This window comes from Muscardinus avellanarius (genome assembly GCF_963383645.1).
Source record: "Muscardinus avellanarius genome assembly, chromosome: 6".
Lineage (NCBI taxonomy): Eukaryota > Metazoa > Chordata > Mammalia > Rodentia > Gliridae > Muscardinus > Muscardinus avellanarius.
In genome coordinates, this window is record NC_137791.1 from 17,401,462 (window position 1) to 17,426,069 (window position 24,608).

Below are 24,608 nucleotides of genomic sequence, written 5' to 3' on the forward strand. Positions count from 1 at the left end.
TAATTCGTTCCAGCACTTAGGAGGCAGAGACAAGAGGATCACAGTTCTGAAGCCAGCCTCAGCTACTTAGTGAGGCTCTCAGCAACTTAGTGAGACCCTGTTTCCAAATAAAACATAAAATAGGTCTGGGACTATATCACAGAGGCAGAAAAGCCACCGGGTTTTACCCCAGTACCACAAAAAAAAACAATAATAATTAAAATTAGGGCTGCGGGTGCCCGGCATGGTAGCACACACTTATAATCCCAGCATTCAGGAGACTGAAGGATCTAAGTTCATGCCCTGCCTCAGCTACTTAATGAGTTCCTTTGCAACTCAGTGAGACTCGGTTTCAAAATAAAGAACAAAAAAAAAAAAAAAGCTGGGGGTGTAGCTCAGAGGTAGAATGCCCCAAACAACAACCAAAAAAAAAACACTATTAATCTCAATATCCAGTTCCCTGATCCTCTCAAAGTCTCACTCATAGTATGCAAGGATTTTATCCAGGTCATCCTTCTAACCCCACAGGTCAAGGTCTTAATTAATCACAGCTTGTCTGTGTGTGTAAGGGGGGGGGGGGGGAGCCTTACAGGGAATTGAACCTAGGGGCACTCTACCTTTGAGCTGAATCCCCATAACTATTTTTTTGCAGTACTGGAGATAGAACCTAGGGCCATTCTACTTCTGAGTTACACCTTCAGCCCTATTTTTATTCTTTATTTTTAAACAGGGTCTCACTGAGTTGCAAAGGGCCTCACTAAGTAGCTGAGGCTGTCCTCGAACCGCGATTCTCCTTTCTCAGCCTCCGGAATGCTGGGATTGCAGTGTGCATCACCACGCCGGGCTTTCCCCATAAACTATTTGTTTTGAAACAGGATCAGCCAGGCCTAGTGGCACAGCCTTGTGATTTTGGCCCTTGGGAGGCTAAGACAGAATTGCAGGTTCACGGCCAACCTCAACCACCTCAGATCAGGTTTTTTATTTTTTTGTACTGGGCATGAAACCTCCAAGCTTCATGGAGCAATCTACCTCCAAGCTACACCACCAACCCTATTTAACTTTTTATTTTGAAAGTGGGATTGTATGAGTAAGCCAACAAGTTCAGCTTCATTGTTCCCTTTGGTGGAAGTGGTACTAGAGATCAAACCCAGGATCATTCTCCTCCAAGCTACACTCCTAGCCCTTTTACTTTTGTTTGTAAACAGGATCTATCACTACATTGCTGAGACTATCTTCTAACCTGTGATGTTCCTGTCTCAGCCTTCCAAGTACTGGTACGGAAGGTACATGCCATCACACCTGGCACAGCTTTCTAACTGTGAAAATATACAAAATAGCCAGGCGTGGTGGTGCACGTTTGTAATCCCAGCATTGGGGAGACTGAGATCGGAGGATCACAGTTCGCAAACAGCCTCAGCTACTTAGTGAGGCCCTCTGCAACTCAGTGAGACCCGGTTTCAAAAGAAAAAATAAAAAAATAGGGCAGGGAGTGTAGCTTGGAGGTCAAATGTCCCTGGGTTCTATCCCCAGACCTCCAAAAAAGTATGTATATATACACACATACAAAATAGCCTAGGAAATATCACAATCAGCCATGAGTGGTGGCACACGCTTGTAATCCCAGCATTTGGGAGTCTGAGACTGGAGGATTGCAGTTCGTGGACAGCCTCAGCTACTTAGTTGAGGTCCTCCACAACTCAGTGAGACCCTGTTTCAAAATAAAGAATAAGCCGGGTTGTGGTGGTGCACGCCTCTAATCCCAGCATTCGGGAGGCTGAGACCGGAAGATCATGGTTCCCGGACAGCCTCAGCTACTTAGTGAGGCCCTCTGCAACTTAGTGAGACCCGGTTTCAAAATAAATAAAAACTAGAGCAGGGGGTGTAGCTCAGAGGTCAAATGCCCCCGAGTTCCATCCCCAGATCCGCAAAAAATAAATAAATAAATAATAAAAATAAAATAAAGAATAAAAAATTGGGCAGGGGGTGTAGCTCGGAGGTCAAATGCCTCTGGGTTCCATCCCCAGACCCGCAAAAAAAAAAAAAAAATCACAACCAATATACTTCAATTTAAGTTCAATAAAGACCTTTTTTATAAGAGATATTGGTGTGTGGTGCTAGGGACGGAACCCAGATGCACTACACCTCTCTTTCAGGTTACACCCCCAGCCCTATTTTATGCTTTTACCTTTTTTTCCCCACAATGCTGAAGATGGAACCCAGGGGCATTCTACCTCAGAGCTACACCCCTAGCCCCATTTTGTATTCTTTATTTTGAAACAGGGTCTCATTTAGTTACAAAGGGCCTCACTAAGTAGCTGAGGCTGTCTGTGAAGTGGGATCCTCCTGTCTCAGCCTCCCAAATGCTGGGATTACAAGCTTGCACCACCACGCCTGGCTTTTATTCTTTTACTTTGAAACAGGGTCTCTCTAAGTTGACCTTACTAATATGCTGAGGCTGGCCACAAACCTGTGATCCTCCTGGCTCAGCTTCCCATGTACTGGGAACACAGGCATGAGCCACACCTGGTTTAGGATAAGGATTTTCAAAACCAGCATTAGCTGGGCGTGGTGGCAAATGCTTATAATCCCCAGGCTTGGGAGGCGGAGACAGGAGGATCATGCAGGTTCGAAGCCAGCCGCACGGCTTAAGGACCCTGTTTCCAAACAAAAAGTCTAAAATAGGTCTGGGAGTATAGCCCCAAGGTAGAAGGGTTTCCAAGAACCCCAGTACCACCAAATTAAAAAAAAAAAAATAAAACCAGCATTATACACCCTATGAAATTTCCACTAGAACAGTTCTAAAGGCCAAAATTTAAATTCAAGTCAAGATGCTATCACATTTGAAATTAGAAATTACCGCTTCAAATTTCTCTCTATTCTCCCGAAGATAGTGGATACAGGCCATTCTAACTTCAACATGGCGAGCCTGGGAGTGCAACACCTAAAAAGAAAACACACTATTAAGCATTTTGTTAAAAACAAATTCAAATTGCAACCTATCCCTTCTTTCACACCCACAGTTAGACAACTCCCCCTCTATTTCTCTTTCTATAATTTTTACATCTTTATTCTCATCTCTTCCTCTAAGCTCAGTAATAACTGACAAAGGAAAACAGCAATACTCCTTAACCCAGATGTCATTCTATAGAGAACTTATTTGCACCCAGGCTGGTGGCATAGGCCTATAATTCCAGTACTTGGGAGACAGACAGGAAGATTACTGATTCAAGGCCAGCCTCAGCAGCACAGGGTGACCCTGTTTCAAAATAAATAAGCAGGGCATGGCGGCACACTTATAATCCCAGCATTTGGGAGGCTGAGACAGGAGGATCCCAGTTTGCAGACAGCCTCAGCTACTTAGTGAGGCCCTCTGCAACTCAGTGAAGACCCGGTTTCAAAATAAAGAATAAAGCCGTGCGTGGTGGCGCATGCTTGTAATCCCTGCGCTTGGGAGGCTGAGACAGGAGGATCGCACAGGTTCCAAGCCAGCCTCAGCTACTTAGTGAGGCTCTCAGCAACTTAGTGAGACCCTGTTTCCAAATAAAATATAAAATAGGCCTGGGAGTATAGCCCAAAGGTAGAAAGCCCCTGGGTTCTACCCCCAGTACCACCAAAAATAGAAAAAGAAAGAAAGAAAGAAAGAAAGAAAGAAAGAAAGAAAGAAAGAAAGAATAAAAAATAGGGCTGGTGATATAGCTCAGAGGTAAAATGCCCCTGGGTTCCATCCCCAGTACCAAGAAATAAAAAATAAAAAATAGCCAGGCATGGTGGCACATTCTTGTAAACCCAGCGTTTGGGAGACTGAAAACTGAGGATCCCAATTCGCGGCCAGCCTCGGCTACTTAGTGAGGTCTTTTGTAACTCAGTGAGACCCTGCTTCAAAACAAACTATTAGAAAAGTAGGGTTGGGAGTGTGTAGGTCAGAGGTAAAATGCCCCTCCTGGGGGAAAAAAGTTTGAAGGTGTAGTATGATGGTAGTATGCCTAGGCCAACACCTAGTACCAAAAAAGGAACTTATTAGCATCTCCCTTTTTTTCTTTGTAGTACTAGGGACTAAACCCAGGGACATTCTACCTCCAAGCTACACCCTCAGCCCTACTTTTTGCTCTTTATTTTAAAACGGGGCCTAAGTAGCTGAAAATCTGGCTGTGAACCTGTGATCCTGTCTCAGCCTCCCAAGTACTAGACATTTCAAGCTTTCTTCTCTTGTCAGCCCTCAACAATAACTTTGCTCTACACAAAACAAAGCTAACAACAGAATCCCTACTCCACAGTATAGAAGGGAAAAAAAGCTTCATTCGTAATCTTTGTGTGTGAGTGGTACTGAGAATGGACTCAGGGGCATTCTGCATTTGTGCTGTATATACCCCCAGCCCTACTTTTTATTTTTATTTTGAAACAGGGTCTAAGCTGACGAGTGTCTCTACTTGCTGAGGTTGTCCTCGAACCTAATAACCTGTCTCAACCTCCTAAGTACTGAGATTATACTCGTGCCATTATGCCAGGCATTTAAGTCCTTTTTTTCTTTCCTTTTTTTAGTGCTGAGGAATGAACCTGGGGCAATCTACCTTGGGACTACACTCCCTTTTTGTTTTGTGGTACTGGAGATTGAACCCAGAGGCATTCTACCTCTGAGCTACACTCTCAGCCCTATTTTTATTCTTTTTCTTGAAACAGGGTCTCACTAGATTGTGAAAGGCCTCAATAAGTAGCTGAGGCTGGCCACAAACCTGCGATCCTCCTGTCTTGGCCTCCCAAGCACTAGGATTACAAGTGTGAGCCACCACACCCGGCAACCCCAGCCCTTTTTGTTTTTGTTTTGAAAAAGGGTTATATGTAGGACATGGTGGCCTATAATCACAGTACTTGGGAGACTGAGAAAGGATGGTTATAGGTTTGAGGACAGTCTCAGCAAGTTGTGAGACTCTCAATCTAGTGAGACTCTACTTCAAATAAAAACAAGACGCCAGGTGTGGTGGCGCACACTTGTAATCCCAACATTTGGGAGGATCCCGGTTCACGGCCAGCCTCAGCTACTTAGTGAGGCCCTTTGCAACTCAGTGAGACCCGGTTTCAAAATAAAGAATAAAAAATATGGCTGGGAAGCCGGGCATGGTGGCACACGCTTTGTTACCCCAGCATTTGGGAGGCTAAGACCAGAGGATCGAGGTTGGCAGACAGCCTCAACTACTTAGTGAGGTCCTCCACAACTTAGTGAGACCCTGTTTCAAAATAAAGAATAAAAAACAGGGCAGGGGGTGTAGCTCAGAGGTCAAATGCTCCTAGGCTCCATCCCCAGATCCACAAGTAAATAAATTAATAAATAAATAAAATAGGACTGGGAGTGTAGCTCAGAGGTAGAATGCCTCTGATTCCATCACCAGTACTACAAAAACAAAAATAAATAAATAAAACAAAAACAAAACCCAGGTATGGTGGCACACACTTATAATCCTAGCATTGGGAAGGCTGAGACTGGAGGATCATGGTTCGCAGACAGCCTCAGCTACTTAGTGAGGCCCTCCATAACTTAGTAAGACCCTATTTCAAAATAAAGAATAAAAAATAGGGCTGGAGGTGTAGCTCAGAGTTAGAATGTCCCTGGGTTCCATCCCCAGGACTGCAAAAACAAAAAATAAAATAAAAATAAGAAATAAAAAACAATATAATGAGGCTGAGGGTGCAGCTCAAGAGGTAGAATCCTCCTGGGTTCCATCCCGGGCACCATACACAAACAAAGAATCTTGTTATCAGCCAGCCATAGTGGTACATGCTTGAAACCCCAGTATTTGGGAAGCAGAGATAGGAGGATTGCAGGTTTGTGGCCAATTGTGGCAACCTGTGAGCCCTTTGCAACTTAGTAAGACCCTGATTCAAAATAAAAAATTAGCTGGGCATGGTGGCACACGCTCTAAGACAGGAGGATCACACAGGTTTGAAGTCAGCCTCAGCAACTTAAGTGAGACCCTGATTCCAAATATAAAATGGGTCTGGGAGTATAGCCCGGAGGTAGAAAGCCTCTGGGTTCCACCTCCAGTACCACCAAAAAAATAAATAAATAAAATTTAAATTTAAAAATTGGGGCTGGGATAGATTTTACAAGTAGAATGCAGTTGGGTGTGGTGGTGCACGCCTGTAATCTCAGCATTTGGAGGCTGGGACAGGAGGATCGTGATTCAATGAAAGCCACAGCTACTTAGTGAGGCCCTCTGCAACTCAGTGAGACCCTGTTTCAAAATAAAGAAAAAATGGGGGTGGGTATAGCTCAGAGGTAGAATGCCCCTGGGTTCCATCCCCATTACTGCAAAAAATAAAAGTAGAATGCCCCAAGGTTCAATCCCCAGTACACCACACACACACACTCGCGCACACACATGCGCACACACGCAAATATATCTTTTTTTGCCAATTCAAAAAATAACATTTAGCCAGACTTTTGTTATTTTTGTTTTTGTGGTATTAGGGGTTCAACCTAGGGGGATTCAGGCCATACCTCCAGACCCATTTTATATTTTTATTAGAAACAGGGTCTAATTGCGGAGAGCCTCACCAAGTTGCTGAGGCTAGCTTCTAACCTGCGATCCTTCTGTTTCAGCCTCCCAAGTACTGGGAGCACAGAAGTGCACCTCCACACCCAGCATGAAGGCTTCTTTCACAGAAGCTACATTAGACACTATTGTGGAATAAGTTTATTAGCATGAGTAAGTCAGAGTGTCATCTGACAGGGTTTTTCTGCCATAAGCAAAGGGAAGCTAGTGCTAAAGCCACTTACCTGGCAACAGGTGGCAAGCATAAGGAGTAAAGCTCATTTCCCATCAAAAACAATGGCTGGCATATCTAATGGCTTTTCTTCTCAGGATCCTAACAAAGATGTAGCATAGCATGTAGTCAACTGAACCTGTTGCTCAGAAGCAAGTGTGGAGTGCTAGTAATTTTCAAATCCAAAGCCAGAAGCAAGGTTGAATGACTTTCTTTTTACAGTCCTGGGAATGGAACCCTGAAGTGTTCTGCCTCCAAGATATATGCCCAGGCCTATTTTTTATTCTTTATTTTGAAACAGGATCTCACTGGGTTAGAAAGAGTCTAAGTAGCTAAGGCTGGTCACAAACCGCAATCCTCCTGCCTCAGCCTCCCAAATGCTGGGATTACAAGCATGAGCCACCATGCCAGGGGGTTAAATGACTTTTTAGAAACTAAATTACTAGCCAGGCATGGTGGTGCATGCTTATAATCCCAGTAATTTAGGAGGCTGAGACAAGGTAATCTTAGGTTTGTGGCCAGCCTCAGTTACTTAGTAAGGCCCTCTGCAACTTTAGCAAGACCCTGTTTCAAAATAAAGACTAAAATATAGGGCTGGGCATGTAGCTTGGAGGTACAATGCCCAGTACCACAAATAAATAACTGTACAAGCTAGGCAAGAACATTCAGGTAGAACTGGACTGGTAGGGTAATATCTATATTTGTAAATTATTACACAGATGAAAATAAGCTAAAGGAAGAGGCTTTCCCATCGCTACTGGGGATAAGACAGTGATAAACACTTTAGAAAGGAGGAGGCACGGTTTTAGCAAGTCCTCTAAGAGTGTCCTATTTTTAGCTCTATGGCTGGGAGCTGATTCAGGTCAGGCCTCCTGCAGGTCCAAATCCACAAGTGTGTAAGGGAAGGGTGTATCAAAATCAGTTGATTTGGTGGGAAAGTGAAGTGTCCTTCCCCCCTCCAGAGAGGGCCACTTTTATTACTGGCTCCTTAGAAAAGATACTCATGACGATTTTTACAGAAGAAACTATTTGCAAATAAGTAAATCCTGTGTACACTTTTGAGAAGGGCAGCTGGAAGTTGGTATTACTTCCCTTTTCCATGCTTTGCCTTTAGCAATGAGGGCTACACCCTTACTCCATATCTACTGAATAACCGGGCTTTCCCCAAGATTTCAATCTTGGGCTAAAAATCAATATAGTCAAAATCAGAGTTCAGCCAGGCATGGTGGCACATTCTTATAATCCCCGTGCTTGGGAGGCTGAGACAAGAGGATCACACAGGTTCAAAGCCAGCCTCAGCTACTTAGGCTCTCAGCAACTTAGTGAGACCCTGTTTCCAAATAAAATATAAAATAGATCTGTTAGTATAGCCCGGAGGTAGAAAGCCCCTGGGTTCCACCCCCAGTACCGCAAAAAAATAAATAAAATAAAAATAAGAGTTCACTCTTACACCTTGACATAGTCAAAACTGGAGAGTAGTCCCTTATGCCTAAACTAAATCCCATTAGTAAATATGTATTACCTGATGTTAATGCATTCTTAGTACAAGTAACTCTTTGTCCTTTAAAAATGTACACCCATTTCAAACATGGAGAGGCTTCTGCATAATCAAGTTCACCAAATACATATGATACTTAATACTGAAACAGACACACCTTTCTGTTTCAATGTAACAAGAGCCTGGATAATCAAACTCCAAGTAGTAATCTCTTCCCCTTCCTGACCAAATTCCTACTAAAGCTGACAAGAGATAATTATGGGCTGCCTTCACTTCCACCTCTTCTGCTCCTGGAAATGCTAAAAGGTCCAAAACTGATATAAAGGAAGCAACAGATGGGAGACTTGGAAAATTCACAAATGGGGCAGACTGTTTTCCTAATAGTAAAGCCTGGGGTGTGTGTGTGAACATACCCCACTCACACTGGAACATACTAAATTTCTGGAAATGAAATGAACTGAAAAGGAGCCTGGTTTGGGGAACTTCAGGAAAAAATGTTTCAATGGAAATGCCTGAAAAACAAGGCAAAGGTTTGTATCTGTTAAATCAATCTCCTGTTCAGAAAGAGTCTATGCTACGGGTATAAAGAATGAGGGCCTCTGGAAATAGTTGACCTACTGACATTTCTTTTTAATGTGCTTTTACTGGTATAGCCTATTGATATTTTGAAATGGAACAGCTGATTATTCAGATGTTAAACATTTACTCAAAAATAGTATTTTTTAGCCAGACATGATGGCTCACACTTGTAATCCCAGCATTCGGGAGGCTAAGACAAGAGGATCCCTGTTCGCAGACAGTCTCAGCTACTAGGCCCTTTGAAACTCAGCTGGGGTGTAGGTCAGAGGCAGACTGCCCCTGGATTCCATCCCCAATGCCAAAACAAGTTACTTTTAAATGCCATTTGCCATTCAAAAAAAAAAAAAAAATGAGAAAATAAAAAACTTATCTCCAGGTGTGGTGGCACATGCCTGTAATTCCATTATTTGGGATGCTCAGACAGGATAGCAGGTTTTAGACTAGCTTCAACCAATTAAGGTGACTCTCACCAACTTAGTGAAACCCTGTTTCAAAATAAAGAATAGGGCTGGGCATGGTGGCACACGCTTGTAATCCCAGCACTTGGAGGCTGAGACAGGAGGATCACACAAGTTCAAAGCCAGCCTCGGCTATTTAGTGAAGCTTTCAGCAACTTAGTGAGACCCTGTTTCCAAATAAAGTATAAAATAGGTCTGGGAGTATAGCCCAGAGGTAGAAAAGCCCTGGGTTCCACCTCCAGTAGCACCCCCCCCAAAAAAAAAAATAATAATAAAGAATAAATATCGGTCTGGGAGTGTAGCTCAAAGGGAGAATGCCCCTGGGTTCCATTTCCAGTACCACACACAAAAAAAAAAGAGTGGGGGGGGGGGCCGCGAATACTTGTAATCCCAGTACTGGGGAGGCTGAGACAGGAGGATCACAGTTGGAGGGCAGCCTCAGGTACAATGAGGCTCTCATAGGGCTGTGAGTGTAGTTCGGAGGTATAAAGTCCCTGGGTTCCACCCCCAGTACCACCAAGAAAAAAAGGAGAAAAGAAAAGTAAAAGGGCCTGGGGTGTAGCTCAGAGGTAGAAGGGCCCTGGGTTCAGATTTCATTCACACACACACACACACACACACACACACACAATCCCCATAAGGTGTGGAAAGAAAAGCAAATCAGACCAGTAATGTGAAACTTTTAACCCCACTACTTCAACAGCTATTTTTCAAATATAGGACGAGTTTTGGTAACCAAACAGCTACAACATATGGCATTATATAACATGAAATAAGGTCTCTCAAAAAATCAGAAACGTCTTCCTAAAAAACTGGATTAGAATTGTGTGTGTGTGTGTGTGTGTGTGTGTGTGTGTGTGTGTGTGTGTGTAGATGGAGCAGCCCAGGGCATTCTACATAACATACACTCCCAGCCTTCTTATTTTGAAACATGGTCTCGCTAGCCTGCCCAGAGTCGCTACGTTGCTGCGGCTGGCCACGAACCTGCGGGGCCTCCAGTTTCAGTGTCCCAAGTACTGGGAATACAGGCGTGTGCCTCGACGCCGGGATAGCAATGATTTTGTCCAATAACGAAGAGGGTAAAAAAAAAAAAAAAAAAATTCGGTCAAAAAGGCCCTAGAGAACCCCCAGTTACACTACCTCCTCCAACACAAAAATAGACTTTAGGAAAAAAAAGTAAAAATTATTTTTAGTATACCTGCACCGCCTCACCGACCCTAATCCCTGCGTGCTCCCTACTCAAACACAATCCGCTGAGAACCTTTCTTGTGTTTGCATTTGCAAGAGGTTGGTCGGCCGGCTGGCCCGCTCACTTCGGGTGACATCAGCGAGCTGGACTACCCTAACATCTCAAAGTCCAGCAGAAGGGGAAGGGAAAAGAAAAAAAAAAAAAAAAAAAACATGCCGCACCAAGTCGGGCGCACCACCCGTCTAGGACACGTCGATCCCCGGGCGCCGGGCGAACGCCAGGCAGAGCCCGCCGGGGGCCGCACAAAGGCCGCGCGCCCGGCCCGGGGCCACTCTGGGGCCCACTCCGGGGCCGCGGCCCCCGCCCTCCGCGCCCCTACCTGCTCCGCCACGGCCCGGAACAGGCACGACCCGTCCTTGGCGACCAGCTTCCGATACAGGCCGAGCCTCCGCAGATAGGCGTCCATGGGCGTCGTGTCCTCGCAGGGCGCCGCGCCGCCCAGGGCCCCGCCGTCCGCGCCGACGGCCGCCTCCATGTTGCGGGCGCGCTGCAGGCCGGGCGCGGCGGGCTAGCCCCACATGGCCGCGCCGCCGGCTGCTCGACGCCCGCGCCCGGGGCTGGCGGCAGGCGGCCCGCGGCGGCGGTCGGGGCGCATAGGGAGCCCGCCTAGCGCATGGCCGGCGCCCGGGGGCGGACCCGCGGGAAGCCCGAACGTCGGGGCCGCCGCCCGGACGAGCCGCGGGAGCCCGCGCCCGGCCGGCTGCGGTGCCCGAGGCCTGAGCCCGACGCCGCCGCCGCCGCCGCCGCGAGGGAGGAGGACGGTAGCCCGGGCGGCGGGAGCGCGTCGCCGCGGCGGCCGGAGGGCTCGGGAGGGTCGCCGGCGGAGAGCAGCGCCGCGCGGCCGGAGTCTGATTTCGCTTTCGGCCCGGCCGCAGAGGGACGGCGGGAGATGTAGTTCGGGCCGCGACAGGAAGTCGGCATGCGGCGGGCGGGGACGCTGGGCCCGCCTACCCGCGGGAGGAGCCCGGGAGCCGCGGACTACAAGTCCGCACTGCGCAGGCGCCGCATCCGCCTGCGGGCCGAGGGTCTCCACCCGCCGACGCGAGGCCGCATGCGCGCGCCGCACCCTACGCCGCGCCGCTGGCCCGCTGGAAATGCGCCTGCGCCGCCCCGCCCCCTGCGCCGCGGGCCCGCGACAACTGCGCTTGCGCCGCCCCGCCTCCTGCGCCGCGCCGCCGGCCCGACGGAAGTGCGCCTGCGCCGCGCTCGAGGCGTTGCCAGGGACGCGGCGGCGGTGACCCCGCCGGCCCTTTGTGTATAGTTCCGAACCGACCGCGCACCTGTTCGCGCCGCTCCTTCTGCCCGCCGGCCCCGCGTCGCCGGGTTTAACCGCTGCAGCAGAAAATGGATGGAAGCCAGGCGCGGTGCCGCGCGTCTATAATCACAGTATCTAGGAGGCTGAGATCCAAGGACCGCAGGTTCGCGGCCAACATCCGCAAAAAAAATAAATAAATAAAGCTGGGCATGGTGGCGCTGACCTGTCAGTAGTTGGGAGGCTGAGACAGGAGGATCAAAGGTTCGAGACCAGCCTTAGCAAGTATTGAGACTCTCATCCGCCTGGCGAAGACCCTGTTTCAAAATTAAAATAGGCCAAGGGTGTCTCTCTGAGGAAGAACATCCCTCGGTTCAATCCCCAGTATCAAGACACAGAATAAAGCTCATTCGTGAAAAATCCTTAAGCCCACGATGACAGGCGCTGACCCTGAGTCTACAGAGAGCTGCCTTTTACAGGGGATTGAATCCAGAGGCATTCTACCTGCGAATACACCCCTAGCATTATTTTTTCTACTTTGTGAGACTGAAGATAGAACCTAGAGGCATTCGACTTCCAGCTACACCCCAACCCTATTTTTTTTTTTTTTTTTTTTTTTTTTGCGGCACTGGGATTGGAACCCAGGGACATTCTACCTCCGAGCTCTACCCCCAGCCTTACATTTTATTCATTTGGAAACAGGTCTCACTAAGTAGCTGACACTGTCTTCGAACAATTCTCCTGTCTCAGCCTCCCAAATGCTGGGATTACAAGCTTGTGCCACCACGCCTGGCTCAGATTCTTTCTTATTTATTTATTTATTTATTTATTTATTTATTTATTTATTTTTGGTACTGGTGGTGGAACCCAGGGGCTTTCTACCTTAGGGCTATACTCCTAGATCTATTTTATACTTTATTTGAAACAGTGTCTCACTAAATTGCTGAGAGCCTCACTAAACTGCTGAGGCTGGCTTTGAACCTGTGATCCTCCTGTCTCAGCCTCCCAAGTACTGGGATTACAAGCGTGTACCACCACACCGGGCTCTAATTCTTCTAAAAGGACACATAAGGCACTATGACAAAATGATAGATGACCCTTTTTCCCCCCCAGCCTGTTGCAGGCTGCGCACCCCAACACAAATAGGTGTGACTGTTAGAAGAAATTCATTGTTTTTTCTTCTTAAAATTTTCATCTTGGAACCGGGGGTGGTGGCGCATGCTTGTAATCCCAGCATTTGGGAGGCTGAGACAGGAGGTTCGCGGTTCGTGGAAAGCGTCAGCTACTTACTGAGGCCCTGTTTCAAAATCAAAATACAAAATAGGGCAGAGGGTGTAGCTCATAGGTCAAAAGCCTCTGGGTTCCATCCCCAAAAAAAAAAAAAAAAAAAATTCATCTTGTAGCCAGGCATGGTGGCTCTGGCTTATAATACCAGCATTTGAGAGCTGAAAACCGGAGGATAGAGATTCTCAGCCAGCCTCAGCTACTTAGTGAGACCCTGTTTCTAAATAAAGAATAAAAAGTAAGCTGGGCGTAGTGGCATATGCTTGTAATCCCCGCACTTGGGAGGCTGAGACAATAGGACCTCATAGGTTCGAAGCCAGCCTCAGCTACTTAGTGAGGCTCTCAGCAATTTAGTGAGACCCTGTTCCCAAATAAAATATAAAATAGGTCCGGGAGTGTAGCCCAGAGGTAGAAAGCCCCTGGGTTCCACCCCCAGTTCCACCAAAAAAATAAAGAATCCTGGGAAAGTTGGGTGTAGTGGCTCTTGCTTGTAATCCCAGCATTTGGGAAACAGACCAGAGGATCACAGGTTCAAGGAACAGCCTCTGCAAAGTAATGAGGCTTTGTCAACCTAGGAAGATCCTGTTTCAAAATACAAAATAGGCCGGGCCTGGTGGCGCACGCTTGTAATCCAAGTACTCGGAAGGCTGAGACCAGAGGATCGCGGACAGCCTCAGCTACCTAGTGAGGCCCTCTGCAACTCAGTGAAAACCGGCTTCAAAATAAAGAATAAAAAATAGGGCAGGGGGTGTAGCTCGGAGGCCGAATGCCCTTGGATTCCACCCCCAGACCCGGGGGGGAAAAAAAAAAATAGCGTAGCCAGGCTTGGTGGGAGCTGGGTGGTTTTTTTTCCCCTTAAACTACAAATTGATAAGACAGTTAAGGATCTATATAATTATCATAAGTGAATGATAATAAGACCTTATAAGCCGGGTGTGGTGGCAGGAGCTTGTAATCCCTTCCTTTGGGAGACTAAAACTGGAGGACCTTGGGTTCTCAGACAGCCTCAGCTACTTAGTGAGGCCCTTTGCAAGTCAGTGAGACCCTGTTTCAAGATAAAGAATAAAAAATAGGGCAGGGGGTGTAGCTCGGAGGTTGAATGCCTCTGGGTTCCATCCCCAGACCCGCCAAAGAAAAAAAAAGATAAAGAATAAAAAATAGGGTTGGGACTCTAGCTCCAAGGTAGAATGCCCCTGGGTTCCATTTCAGTACCACACATAAAAAAAAAAATTAAGATTTGGGGTATATCTTGGAGGTAGAATGCCTGAGTTCAATTCCCAGTACCAAATAAATAAATATACAATTTGTCACATTTGGGGCCTATTTACACTAGATATTGTGGCCGTTCTGCCTCTTTTCACTCCTGCTAAATGAGCGCAGAGCAGCGTGACTCGATCTGCTTTTAGCTCCAGAATTAGAAGGGATGCACCTGTTGAAGCTGCTTCTTGGCAGATATAAGGAAATCCTTTAGGTATTTTGAGATCTGATCCAACACAGACCAGACCCTCTGTATGCCAACACCCAAATATAGCTGTGTGCAGGCAATGTAGAGGGTCTTTCTTTAACCAAACCTTACAGAAACTCACTGACTTTCAAAGGCTTTACCACCCCCCCAAACCCCCACCCCGGGGCTGGTCTTGGCGTTGAACTCAGAGGGGCTCTACTGAGGCAGAATAGAAAAAAGAAAGAAAGAAAAAAAAAGAAATCAGTAGAAAGGAAACTTCAAAGAAGGAAAAGGAAAAAGGAACTTTACTTTGGCAGCCTGGTGCTAGAGTTCTTCATGGCCTTCACTTTCCCAGCCAGGCCTGTCACTCCCAAATTTCTGGGGGAAAAATTTTTTTCTGGTACTGGGGTGGAACCCAGTGGCATTCTACCTCTGAACTAGAGCCCCATCCCTATTTTTTATTCTTTATCTTAAAACAGGGTCTCACTGAGTTGCAAGGGCGTCACTAAGTAACTGAGGCTGGCCTTGAACCCAAGGCCCTCCAGTCTCAGTCTCCCCAATGAAGAGTGTACAAGCTGGTGCCACCACACCCATCTTACAAAGTCTTATTATCATCACTTATGATAATTGTGTAGATCCTTAACTGTCTTATCAATTTGTAGTTTAAGCAAAAAAACAAAAACAAAAATCCTAACCTGGTGTGGTGGCAAATGTCAGTAATCCCAGTACTTGACAAGGTCAAGTGTCCCAGGCTAAGACAAGATTGCAAGTTCAAAGCCAGTCTCAGCAACTTAGCAAGACTCTCAGAAATTTAGCAGGACGCAGATTCAAAATAAAAAGGGCTAGGAGCCAGGTGCGGTGGCGCACATACTTAGTGAGGCTCTCAGCAACTTAGTGAGACCCTGTTTCCAAATAAAATATATAAAATAGGTCTGGGGGGTGTAGCCCAAAGGTAGAAAGCCTCTGAGTTCCATCCCCAGCACCACACAAAAATAAATAAATAATTGGTCTGGGGGTGTAGCTCAAAGGTAGAATGCCCCTGGGTTCCATCCCCAGTACCAAAAAAAAAAAAAAAAAAAAAAAAAAATCACTTGAAGGACAGACCCTGAAGATGATCAGGTCACCATGAACCTCTCATGATCTCCAGAGCCAGGCATTGGTGGTGCAACCCCAGCTACACCTCAGCCCTATTTTTCATTATTTATTTATTTTTGCAGGTCTGGGGATGGAACCCAGGGGCATTCTACGTCCAAGCTACACCCCCTGCCCTATTTTTTATTCTTTATTTTGAAACAGGGTCTCACTGAGTTGCAAAGGGCCTAAATAGCTGAAGCTGTCTGAACAGCGATCCTCTAGTCTCAGCCTCTCAAATGCTGGGATTGCAAGCCTGTGCCACCACGCCCGGCTATCATTATTTTGAAATGGACTTTCACTAAATTGTGGAGGAACTCACTAAGTACCTGAGGCTGGCCACCAACCTGTGATCCTCCTGTCTTAATCTAAGTAATGGGATTGCAAGCATGTGCCACCATGTCCAGCTTCGTTTTTTATTTTGAAACAGGCTCTGGATAAGTTGCTAAGGCTGGCCTCCAACTTTCAATCCACCAGTCTCAGCCTCCCCAGTCCTAAAGCTGGGCCATCACGCCCATCTTCCATAACTAAATTATTTTCTTTCTTTCTTTCCTTCTTTCTTTCTTTCTTTCTTTTTTTCAGTACTGGGGATGGAACCCAGGAGCATTCTACCTTTGAGCTATACTCCCATCCCTTTTTTTTTTTTTTTTTTTTTGGTGGTACTGGGGGTGGAACCCAGGGGCTTTCTACCTCCCGGATATACTCCCAGACCTATTTTATACTTTATTTGGAAACAGAGTCTCACTAAGTTGCTGAGAGCCTCACTAAGTAGCTGAGGCAGGCTTCAAACCTATGTGATCCTCTTGTCTCAGCCTCCCAAGCACTGGGATTACAAGTGTGAGCCACCATGGCCAGCTTCTTCTTTTTTTATTTTTGATGGTACTAGGAGTGGAACCCAGGGGCTTTTCTACCTCTGGGCTATACTCCCAGACCTATTTTATACTTTATTTGGAAACAGGGTCTCACTAAGTTGCTGAGAGCCTCACTAAGTAGCTGAGGCTGGCTTCGAACCATTGCGATCCTCCTGTCTCAGCCTCCCAAGCATGTGTGCCACCACACCTGGCGTATGGCCAGCTTATTGTAATTTTTTTTTTTTTTTTTTTTTGGTGGTACTGGGGATGGAACGCAGGGGCCTTTTACCTCCAGGCTACATTCTCAGACCTATTTTATATTTTATTTGGAAACAGGGTCTCTTAAGCCAGCTGAGGCTGGCTTCGAACCTGCGCGATCCTCCTGTCTCAGCCTCCCAAATGCTGGGATTACAAGCTTGCACCACCATGCCCAGTGCTAAATTCTTTCCAACACAGCACCTTGCCTCCATGGGAGGGGCACTCCTGTGGGCTATTTGGCTTCCCAGGTCACTCACTGCTCTGCAGACCCTCGTTGGTATATGCCTTAAGATGCTTGCTCAATCCCAAGAGGAACACCAAGAAGAGCCAAGGAAGAGGAGCACTGATCTGTGCTCTCGGGGAGAGGAACGGGGAAGTGCCGCACCTCAGAGTAGGGCTGCCATCCTGAGACCCATTACCCAGATGATTGGAGAAGCGAAACTGGCTGGGTTTCTTAAAACTGCCCCTTCCCTGTGAGGTTTTTGGGTAAAAATCCACAGCTCAGGAACTCAGGGTCTGCAGAGTCCTTGGCTAATGTGACAAAAAAGAATTTTAACACGCGCCAGTCAGAGACATAGAGGTTTATTCGGGGGAACATGAGCCTGGCATGGTGGCACACACTTATAATTCCAGCATTCAAGACGCTGAGACAGGAGAATCAAGGTTTGTGGCCAGCCTCAGCTACTTAGTGAGGCCCTTTGCAAGCCAGTGAGACTCTGTTTCAAAATAATAAAAAATAGGGCTGAGGGTGTAGCTCAGAGGTCCAATGCCTCTGGGTTCCATCCCAGTACTGAAAAAAAAATAATGTGGGCCACCTCAAGATGAGGAAGGCCTTTTGGGGAATGCAGGACTTTCTTTTTTGTTTCTTTTGTAGTACTGGAGACGGAATTGTACCAGTATTGGGAATGGCTTGGGGAGATTTGAGAAAGCTCTGATATATTAAAAGATATATTTCAAAAATAATTGTGTCAAAATGGCAGACCTGGGGAAAGGAAGACTTGGTCTTGGTTTCGGTCAGGAAGCAAACAGCTATTGAAACTTAGATTGACTTAGCTAAAAGTAATTAGCAAGTCCATAGGAGAGGGGAGCTAGGACTTCCTCTTTCTAAAGACAGAGATACATAATAATCTAGCTAGGATGGGAAGAGGGGATGGACCTTTGTGAAAGACACCTTGGCAGGGGGAGGTATCTTACAGGTTAAGGGGAAGAAACTTACAGGGATGTTTACTATGTCAGAATTACGTAAACAAGATGGAGGTCATGGTATAAAAAAGTCTGGTCCACATGTTGTATCTTTGGTGGTGGGGCATTCACTCAAACCCCCCCCCCCCAATGAATGGCATGGGGCTATAACTATCTTCTTAATTTCTATCTTTTTAATAAACTTCTTTAAATCTTCAGCAAGAGTCTGAGCTAATGTGTATTTATCTTGACAAGAACCCACAGTTTTTCTGTTTTTGTGTTTTGTTGTGATTTGAGGGAAATTGTGTCCGGGACCCTAACAGGGGTTCTCCGGGGACAGTTTCCCCAAAACCATAACAGTATTCCCAAACCATATCATCTTCACAAAAACCGAATCCAGGGGCATTCTGTCTCCAAGGTACACTCCCAGCCCTATTTTTTATTCTTTATTTTGAAACAGGGTCTCATTGCATTGCAAAGGGCCTCACTAAGTAGTAGCTGAGGCTGTCTGGGAACTGCAATCCTCCTGTCTCAGCCTCCCAAATGCTGGGATTACAAGCATGCACCACCATGCCTGGCTTGTCAGGGCTCTCTTCTTATGGGAGACTTTCCTGAGGGATGAGGCAGAGGGGGTATGTGAGGTGAGCTTAGTCCCTTAGTCCCGGAGGCAGTTTATGGTGGTCTGGTAGTCTGGTGAACTTAGGGTGGATGTTCTCAGTCCAATTGTCCTGAGGCACTTCTGGTGGTCTCGTGGTCTGGTCCACCTTAGGGTCCTCAGATTGATTTGGGTTCTTACTAGCTGATTGACAGATAAACTGGAGTGTCCTAAATTATAGGTTTCTCAAAATATATCTGTTTTGTTATCAATGCACAGGGCAATTATAATTTCTTTTAGTTAACTCCAGGATCTACAGGTTTCCTAGGAATTTGGGAGAGTCAGGCCCAGGAAAGAGAACTAGTTTGTGGACTAGAGGCTGAAGCACTTCAGCTCCAGGTTCTTATATTAAAGTTCTATTTCACCTTTCCTTCCTGTCTGCCTCCTTTCTACCTACTTACTTTTATTATCCTGCATCAGGGTGGGTGTGTCAGTGTGCCCAAGCCCAGTGTGGCCAGTAAGCCTCACTCATAGCTGACTGCGGCGCTGGTGCAGCAGCCAGTGTCTCTGCATGGAAAACCTCACATACTTCTAGCCTTATATTTCTCCTCCCTCCTGTGTGTGTGTGTGTGTGTGTGTGTGTGTTACTGGGGATGGAACCCAGGGGCATTCTACCTCCAAGCTACACCCTAGCTCTATTTTGTATTCTTTATTTTGAAACAGGGTCTCACTGAGTTGCAAAGGGCCTCACTAAGTAGTAGCTGAGGCTGTCTGCAAACCACTATCCTCTGTCTCAGCCTCCCGAATGCAAGGATTACAAGCGTGTGCCACCACACCCAACCCGATATTTTATTCTTAATTCTGAAACAGAGTCTTGCTAAATTGGGGAGGGACTCACTAAGTAGCCAAGGCTGGGGACAAACCTGTGATCCTCCAGTCTCAGTCCCAAGTACTGGGATTACAAGTTTATGCCACCACGCCCAGTTTAACCTCACCATTTCTAGCACTATGCTCTCAGGTTACTTTTGCAAGCAAGGGCATAGATAAAGGGCATGGGGTGGAGCCAAGGGCACAGGCCCTGCTCCTGGCCTGCAGGGTTCCAGATGCCTATTTTGCATTTGAAAGATTCATAGGCATTTCCTGCATTCCAGCGGTTCCTGGAGACTGGGTTCATTTCAGAGTCTGAGCATCTTCCTTAGATCCTACCTCAGATGAACCTTTAAAAGCATTAGCTAAATGAAACCAGCCTGGCACTGAAGGCCACGTGTGCGATTCCATTTACACAAAATGTTCAGAATAAGCAAATCTCTATAGACAAGGTGGGGGGGTAAATGGGAGGAAAAAGGAGGAACTGCAACTTAGTGAGATGGTTGCAAAGAGAGGAAAATGAGCTAAAATTATATAATGGTAATGATATAAAGCATATAACTGAATATACTAAAACCATGAAATTGTGCACTCGAGAAAGGTGAATTTTATGGAAGGTGAATTATTCCCCAAGAGCTGTTATAAAAAAGAAATATAATGAAGGTTTTTTGTTTGTTTGTTTTGTAGTACTGGGGATTGAATCCAGGAGCATCCTCTCAGCTACACACCAAGTACTGTTTTATTTTTAGTGTTTAAAATGACACACAAAGCCAGGCATGGTGTCGCACACTTGTAATCCCAGCATTCGGGAGTTTGAGACCAGAGGTTCACGGTTTGGGGACCAGCCTCACCTACTTAGTGAGGCCCTCTGCAACTTATTGAGACCTTGTTTCAAAATAAAGAATAAAATATTGGGCAGGGGGTGTAGTTCGGAGGTCAAATGCCCCTGGGTTCCATCTCCAGACCCGCAAATAAATAAATAAATAAATAAATAAATAAATAAATAAATAGACACACAAGCGGGCGTGGTGGCGCACTCTTGTAATCCCAGCATTCCAGAGGCTGAGACTGGAGGATCAAGGTTCACAGACAGCCTCAGCTACTTAGTGAGGCCCTCTGCAACTTAGTGAGACCCTGTCTCAAAATAAGGAATAAAAAATAGGACAGGGAGTGTAGCTCAGAGGTTGAATGCTCCTGGGTTCCATCACCAAAAAAAAAAAAAAAGACACACAGCCAGGTGTGGTGGTACAGGTTTGTAATCCCAGCATTCAGGAAGCTGAGACAGGAGGATTATGGTTTGCCTACAGCCCGGCGTGGTGGCGCACGCTTGTAATCCCCGCGCTTGGGAGGCTGAGACAGGAGGATGGCACGGGTTTGAAGCCAACCTCAGCTACTTAGTGAGGCTCTCAGCAACCTAGTGAGACCCTGTTTCCAAATAAAATATAAAAAAAGGTCTGGGAGTATAGCCTGAAGGTAGAAAGCCTCTGGGTTCCACCCCCAGTACCACGCACACACACACACACACAAAAAAAGGTTTGCCTATAGCCTCAGTTACTTAGTGAGGCCCTTTGCAACTCAGTGAGACCCTGTTTTAAAATAAATAATTAAAAATAGGGCTGGAGGTGTAGCTCAGACGTTGAATGTCCCTGGGTTCCATTGCCAGTACTGAAAAAAAAAAAAAAAAAAGCAATCTCTCTCTGAGTTTTACCCTTCCTGACCCCCTATTTTTAGGGTAATAAGAATTGAACCTTGGGCCTTTTTACCCTTGAATTGCACTCCCAGTTCTTTTTATATTTAGTTTTCTCTTTTCTTTTTACAGTATTGGGGATGAAACTCAAGCAGTCTACCTCCAAGATACACCCTCAACCCTATTTTTTATTCTTTATTTTGAAACAGGGTCTCACTGAGTTGCAGAGGCTGCACTAAATGCTGAGGCTGGCTGTGAACCTTGATCCTCCTGTCTCAGCCTCCCGAATGCTGGGATATGAGCACGCACCGCTACGCTCGGCTTTTTTTTATTAAAAAAAAATGTTTAAATGTTTTGCTTATTTAAAATGTTTTGCTTTTTACCTATTCACAAATGTATCAGTATTGGGAATGGCCTAGGAAGTGATAAGTAAAATAAAAAATTAATGCGAGTAAAATAAAAATAATGTGCGTACAGCGGAGTGTGAAAAACACGAGAGAGGTCCGGTACACATGGCATGTAAAGTTTTAATGGCACGGCTCTCCCGGGGATCAGGGCGAGGCACCGTGGGGCCCGCGCGCCTGTCCAAAGATTGAGGACGCGGGCTCTCCTTTTCAAGGTATGCATCTCACGAGAAGAGGGTTTACTCGTGGGAACGCCCAATTCTCGTGGAGGTTTCAGCCCCTCCCTTGCCCTGCAGAGGTCATGTGACACAAAGTCACATGAGTGCAGGACCCAACTTATCATTCCGGCCTTTTGATGGTAGGGATAATGGATGACGTTGGACCCTCTAGCTTCTTCCTGCTGTCAAGGGGCGTCGTCAGGGGCCCCAGGCTGGGAGGAGTTGGGAGTCCAGTCCCCCAGAAGGGGGTGCAGGTGGGTGCATAGCTGCAGTGCGAATTGGAGGTTACCCTGAACAGCTTAGTGATGTGTGCTTGAGGAGGCTTGACAGGCAAGGGCCTAACCTGGCAAAGAGGATGGAGGTTGAGGGATCCAGGAGCCGTCAGTCTTCAGCCAGGCTGAGTAGGGCCAGCAGTGGGGCCTGGTCTGGAAAGGTGCTCCCCCTGTGTTGAGGCACCTGGGGCTCACCCTTTTCCAAGGGCACTGTTCCAGTGACCCTCCTGGCCACATGCCGGGCAGTCTGATTGGTAGGCGTGGCTTTGCCCCACTTCAGGCAGGCTCCTGGAGGTAGTTGTTGTTGCAGTCCTCCACACCTAAGTGGCGCTCCAGAGGGCTGAGCCGCCACCACCAGCTGAAGGGCAGGTACCAGGGATCTGCTTTTTGGCAAAGTCGGAGTGTACGCTCCATTTCCTCCCGTTTCTCTCTGGAATTAAAACTTTAGATGCCATGTTAAGGTTCTGTCAGCTGCGATGGACCTACACTCACAAAGAGCACGTCCCGGGGCTGGTGTCCGGCAAGAATGGCAACGCAGACTCCCCATGGGCAGAGGGTGTCGCCCCAGCCCCGGCCTGGCCCCGGCGTTTCCCGCAGCACCTAGGGCGTGCCCAAGCGGGCCGGAAAGGGAGCCAGAAGCCGAGCGCATTTAGGACCATGCGGAGCGGCCGGGCAGCCGCCCAACAAAATTGTAGTCTGGTGGGGGCCAAGATAGCGACTGTGACGTCACCAGGCAGCGACTGCGCGCCATCACAAAATGGCGGCTGGGAGAAATTAAATGGCAGCTGATAGGGGAGAGCATTTGGAGGGATACCAGACCACTTAGAAAAGTTCCTAACTATTCCTGGGCCACTGCAACCCATTTCCCAACTCGTATCAAGGCAGACAGGCGGAGCATGGAGATGTGGGCATCTGCTAGTATAAAGGTTCGACTCCCCATAATTGGTTCGCGGGCGGAAACAAAGAACAGGAAATGGGCGTCCCCAATTTCCTTGCTCAATCGTTCAGAAACAGAGGTTAAGAGATAGGGAAGAACATCTTCATTCCTTCTCAAAACCGGAGGATGACCTGGTCATCCGCAGGGTGGTCCCAGTGGACCAGGGGACAATGGGTCACCAAGTGCTTGGATTTTGGGGTCCCAGTGGACCGGAAGACCCAAGTCCGGAACCCGCTAACCAAGGGAAGGAGGCAGTTTACCGGAGTGAAGTGTTGCCGGCCAGTGCTGGCTGCGACAGAAACGCTGAGAAGCTGCTGGGAGCGTCACCAAGTGCTTGGATTTTGGGGTCCCAGTGGACCGGAAGACCCAAGTCCGGAACCCGCTAACCAAGGGAAGGAGGCAGTTTACCGGAGTGAAGTGTTGCCGGCCAGTGCTGGCTGCGACAGAAACACTGAGAAGCTGCTGGGAGCGTGGTGGAGCTGGGGCACGCAGATGCTGGTGGCTGGTGTGGATGGCACTGGCGGCTGGCACAGGTGGGATCAAACGGTGACTCGCAGGCGGCATAGCTTGCCGGGTTTGCGGCATGGAGACAAAATGGCTTCCAGGCACACAGGAGACGCTGAGGCTGGGCCCCGAGGAGCACCGCCAGTGAGCCTGGCTTGGGTGGGCGGAACGGAGCAGCAGCAGCAAGTAGAGCTACGCCTGGCACGGGTGACTGTGGCGGACACTGAAGCCGGCTGTGCGCTGCCCAATGAGCCTGGCTCGGGGCGGGCGGGGCAAACCGGCCAGAGGTCCCGGCAGTGACCGGAGTGCCGAGCTGGAATGGCGGTTTTAGGAGGTCCAAGCAGCAGGCAGAGGTCCTGGCCCGTGCAGGAGGTCGGCAGGCAGAGCAGGTGCCAGCATCACCCAAGGAGCCTGGCTCCAGGCGGGTGGAACTGGCAGCCTGGCGGCCGGGGGAGCCTGCACGCCCCGGCGGTGGTGGCTGCGGCCGCGGTGGCAGTGGAAGATGGCCGTCGGCGCTCCAGAAGAGAGCACATGGGGGGGAAAAGATGGCCACCGGTTCTCAGCAGAGCATGGGGCCGAAAAGATGGCCGCGAGCTCTCAGCAGAGCTCAGGGCCGGAAAGATGGCCGCGGGCTCTCAGCAGAGCGCAGGGCCGAAAAGATGGCTGCGGGCTCTCAGGTGGCAGTGGAAGATGGCCGTCGGCGCTCCAGAAGAGAGCACATGGGGGGGAAAAGATGGCCACCGGTTCTCAGCAGAGCATGGGGCCGAAAAGATGGCCGCGAGCTCTCAGCAGAGCTCAGGGCCGGAAAGATGGCCGCGGGCTCTCAGCAGAGCGCAGGGCCGAAAAGATGGCTGCGGGCTCTCAGCAGAGCTCAGGGCTGGAAAGATGGCCGTGGGCTCTCAGCAGAGCTCAGAGCTGGAAATATGGCCGCGGACTCTCAGCAGAGCTCAGGGCTGGAAAAGTGACCACCGGCTCTCAGCAGAGCTCGGGGCCGAAAAGATGGCCGCGAGCTCTCAGCAGAGCTCGTGGCTGGAAAGATGGCCGCGGACCCTCAGCAGAGCCCGGGGCGGGAAGAAGGCCGCCGGCTCTCCCGGAGAGCGCGGGGCTGGGGAAGAAGGCTTACGGTCCGGGAAGGCACGGGGCGGCAGCGGCGGCAGTGGTGTGAGCAACGCCTGCAAGCGGAGCGCTGGTGTGGGACCT

At 48.1% G+C, this 24,608-nt stretch overlaps 1 protein-coding gene across 2 annotated transcripts in view; it reads right to left on the reverse strand.

Moving 5' to 3' along the window:
- OTUD4 (OTU deubiquitinase 4) overlaps nt 1-10,997 on the reverse strand; it is a gene marked incomplete at both ends in the record, with an annotated part of 43,984 nt that extends 32,987 nt beyond the window's left edge. For both annotated transcript variants that reach the window (XM_080698056.1, XM_080698055.1), the window contains 2 exons: nt 2,837-2,920; nt 10,842-10,997. In XM_080698056.1, coding sequence (XP_080554182.1) covers nt 2,837-2,920; nt 10,842-10,997 — 240 coding nt within the window. The remainder of the gene's footprint in view (nt 1-2,836; nt 2,921-10,841) is intronic.
- Nucleotides 10,998-24,608: the final 13,611 nt, after the last annotated feature.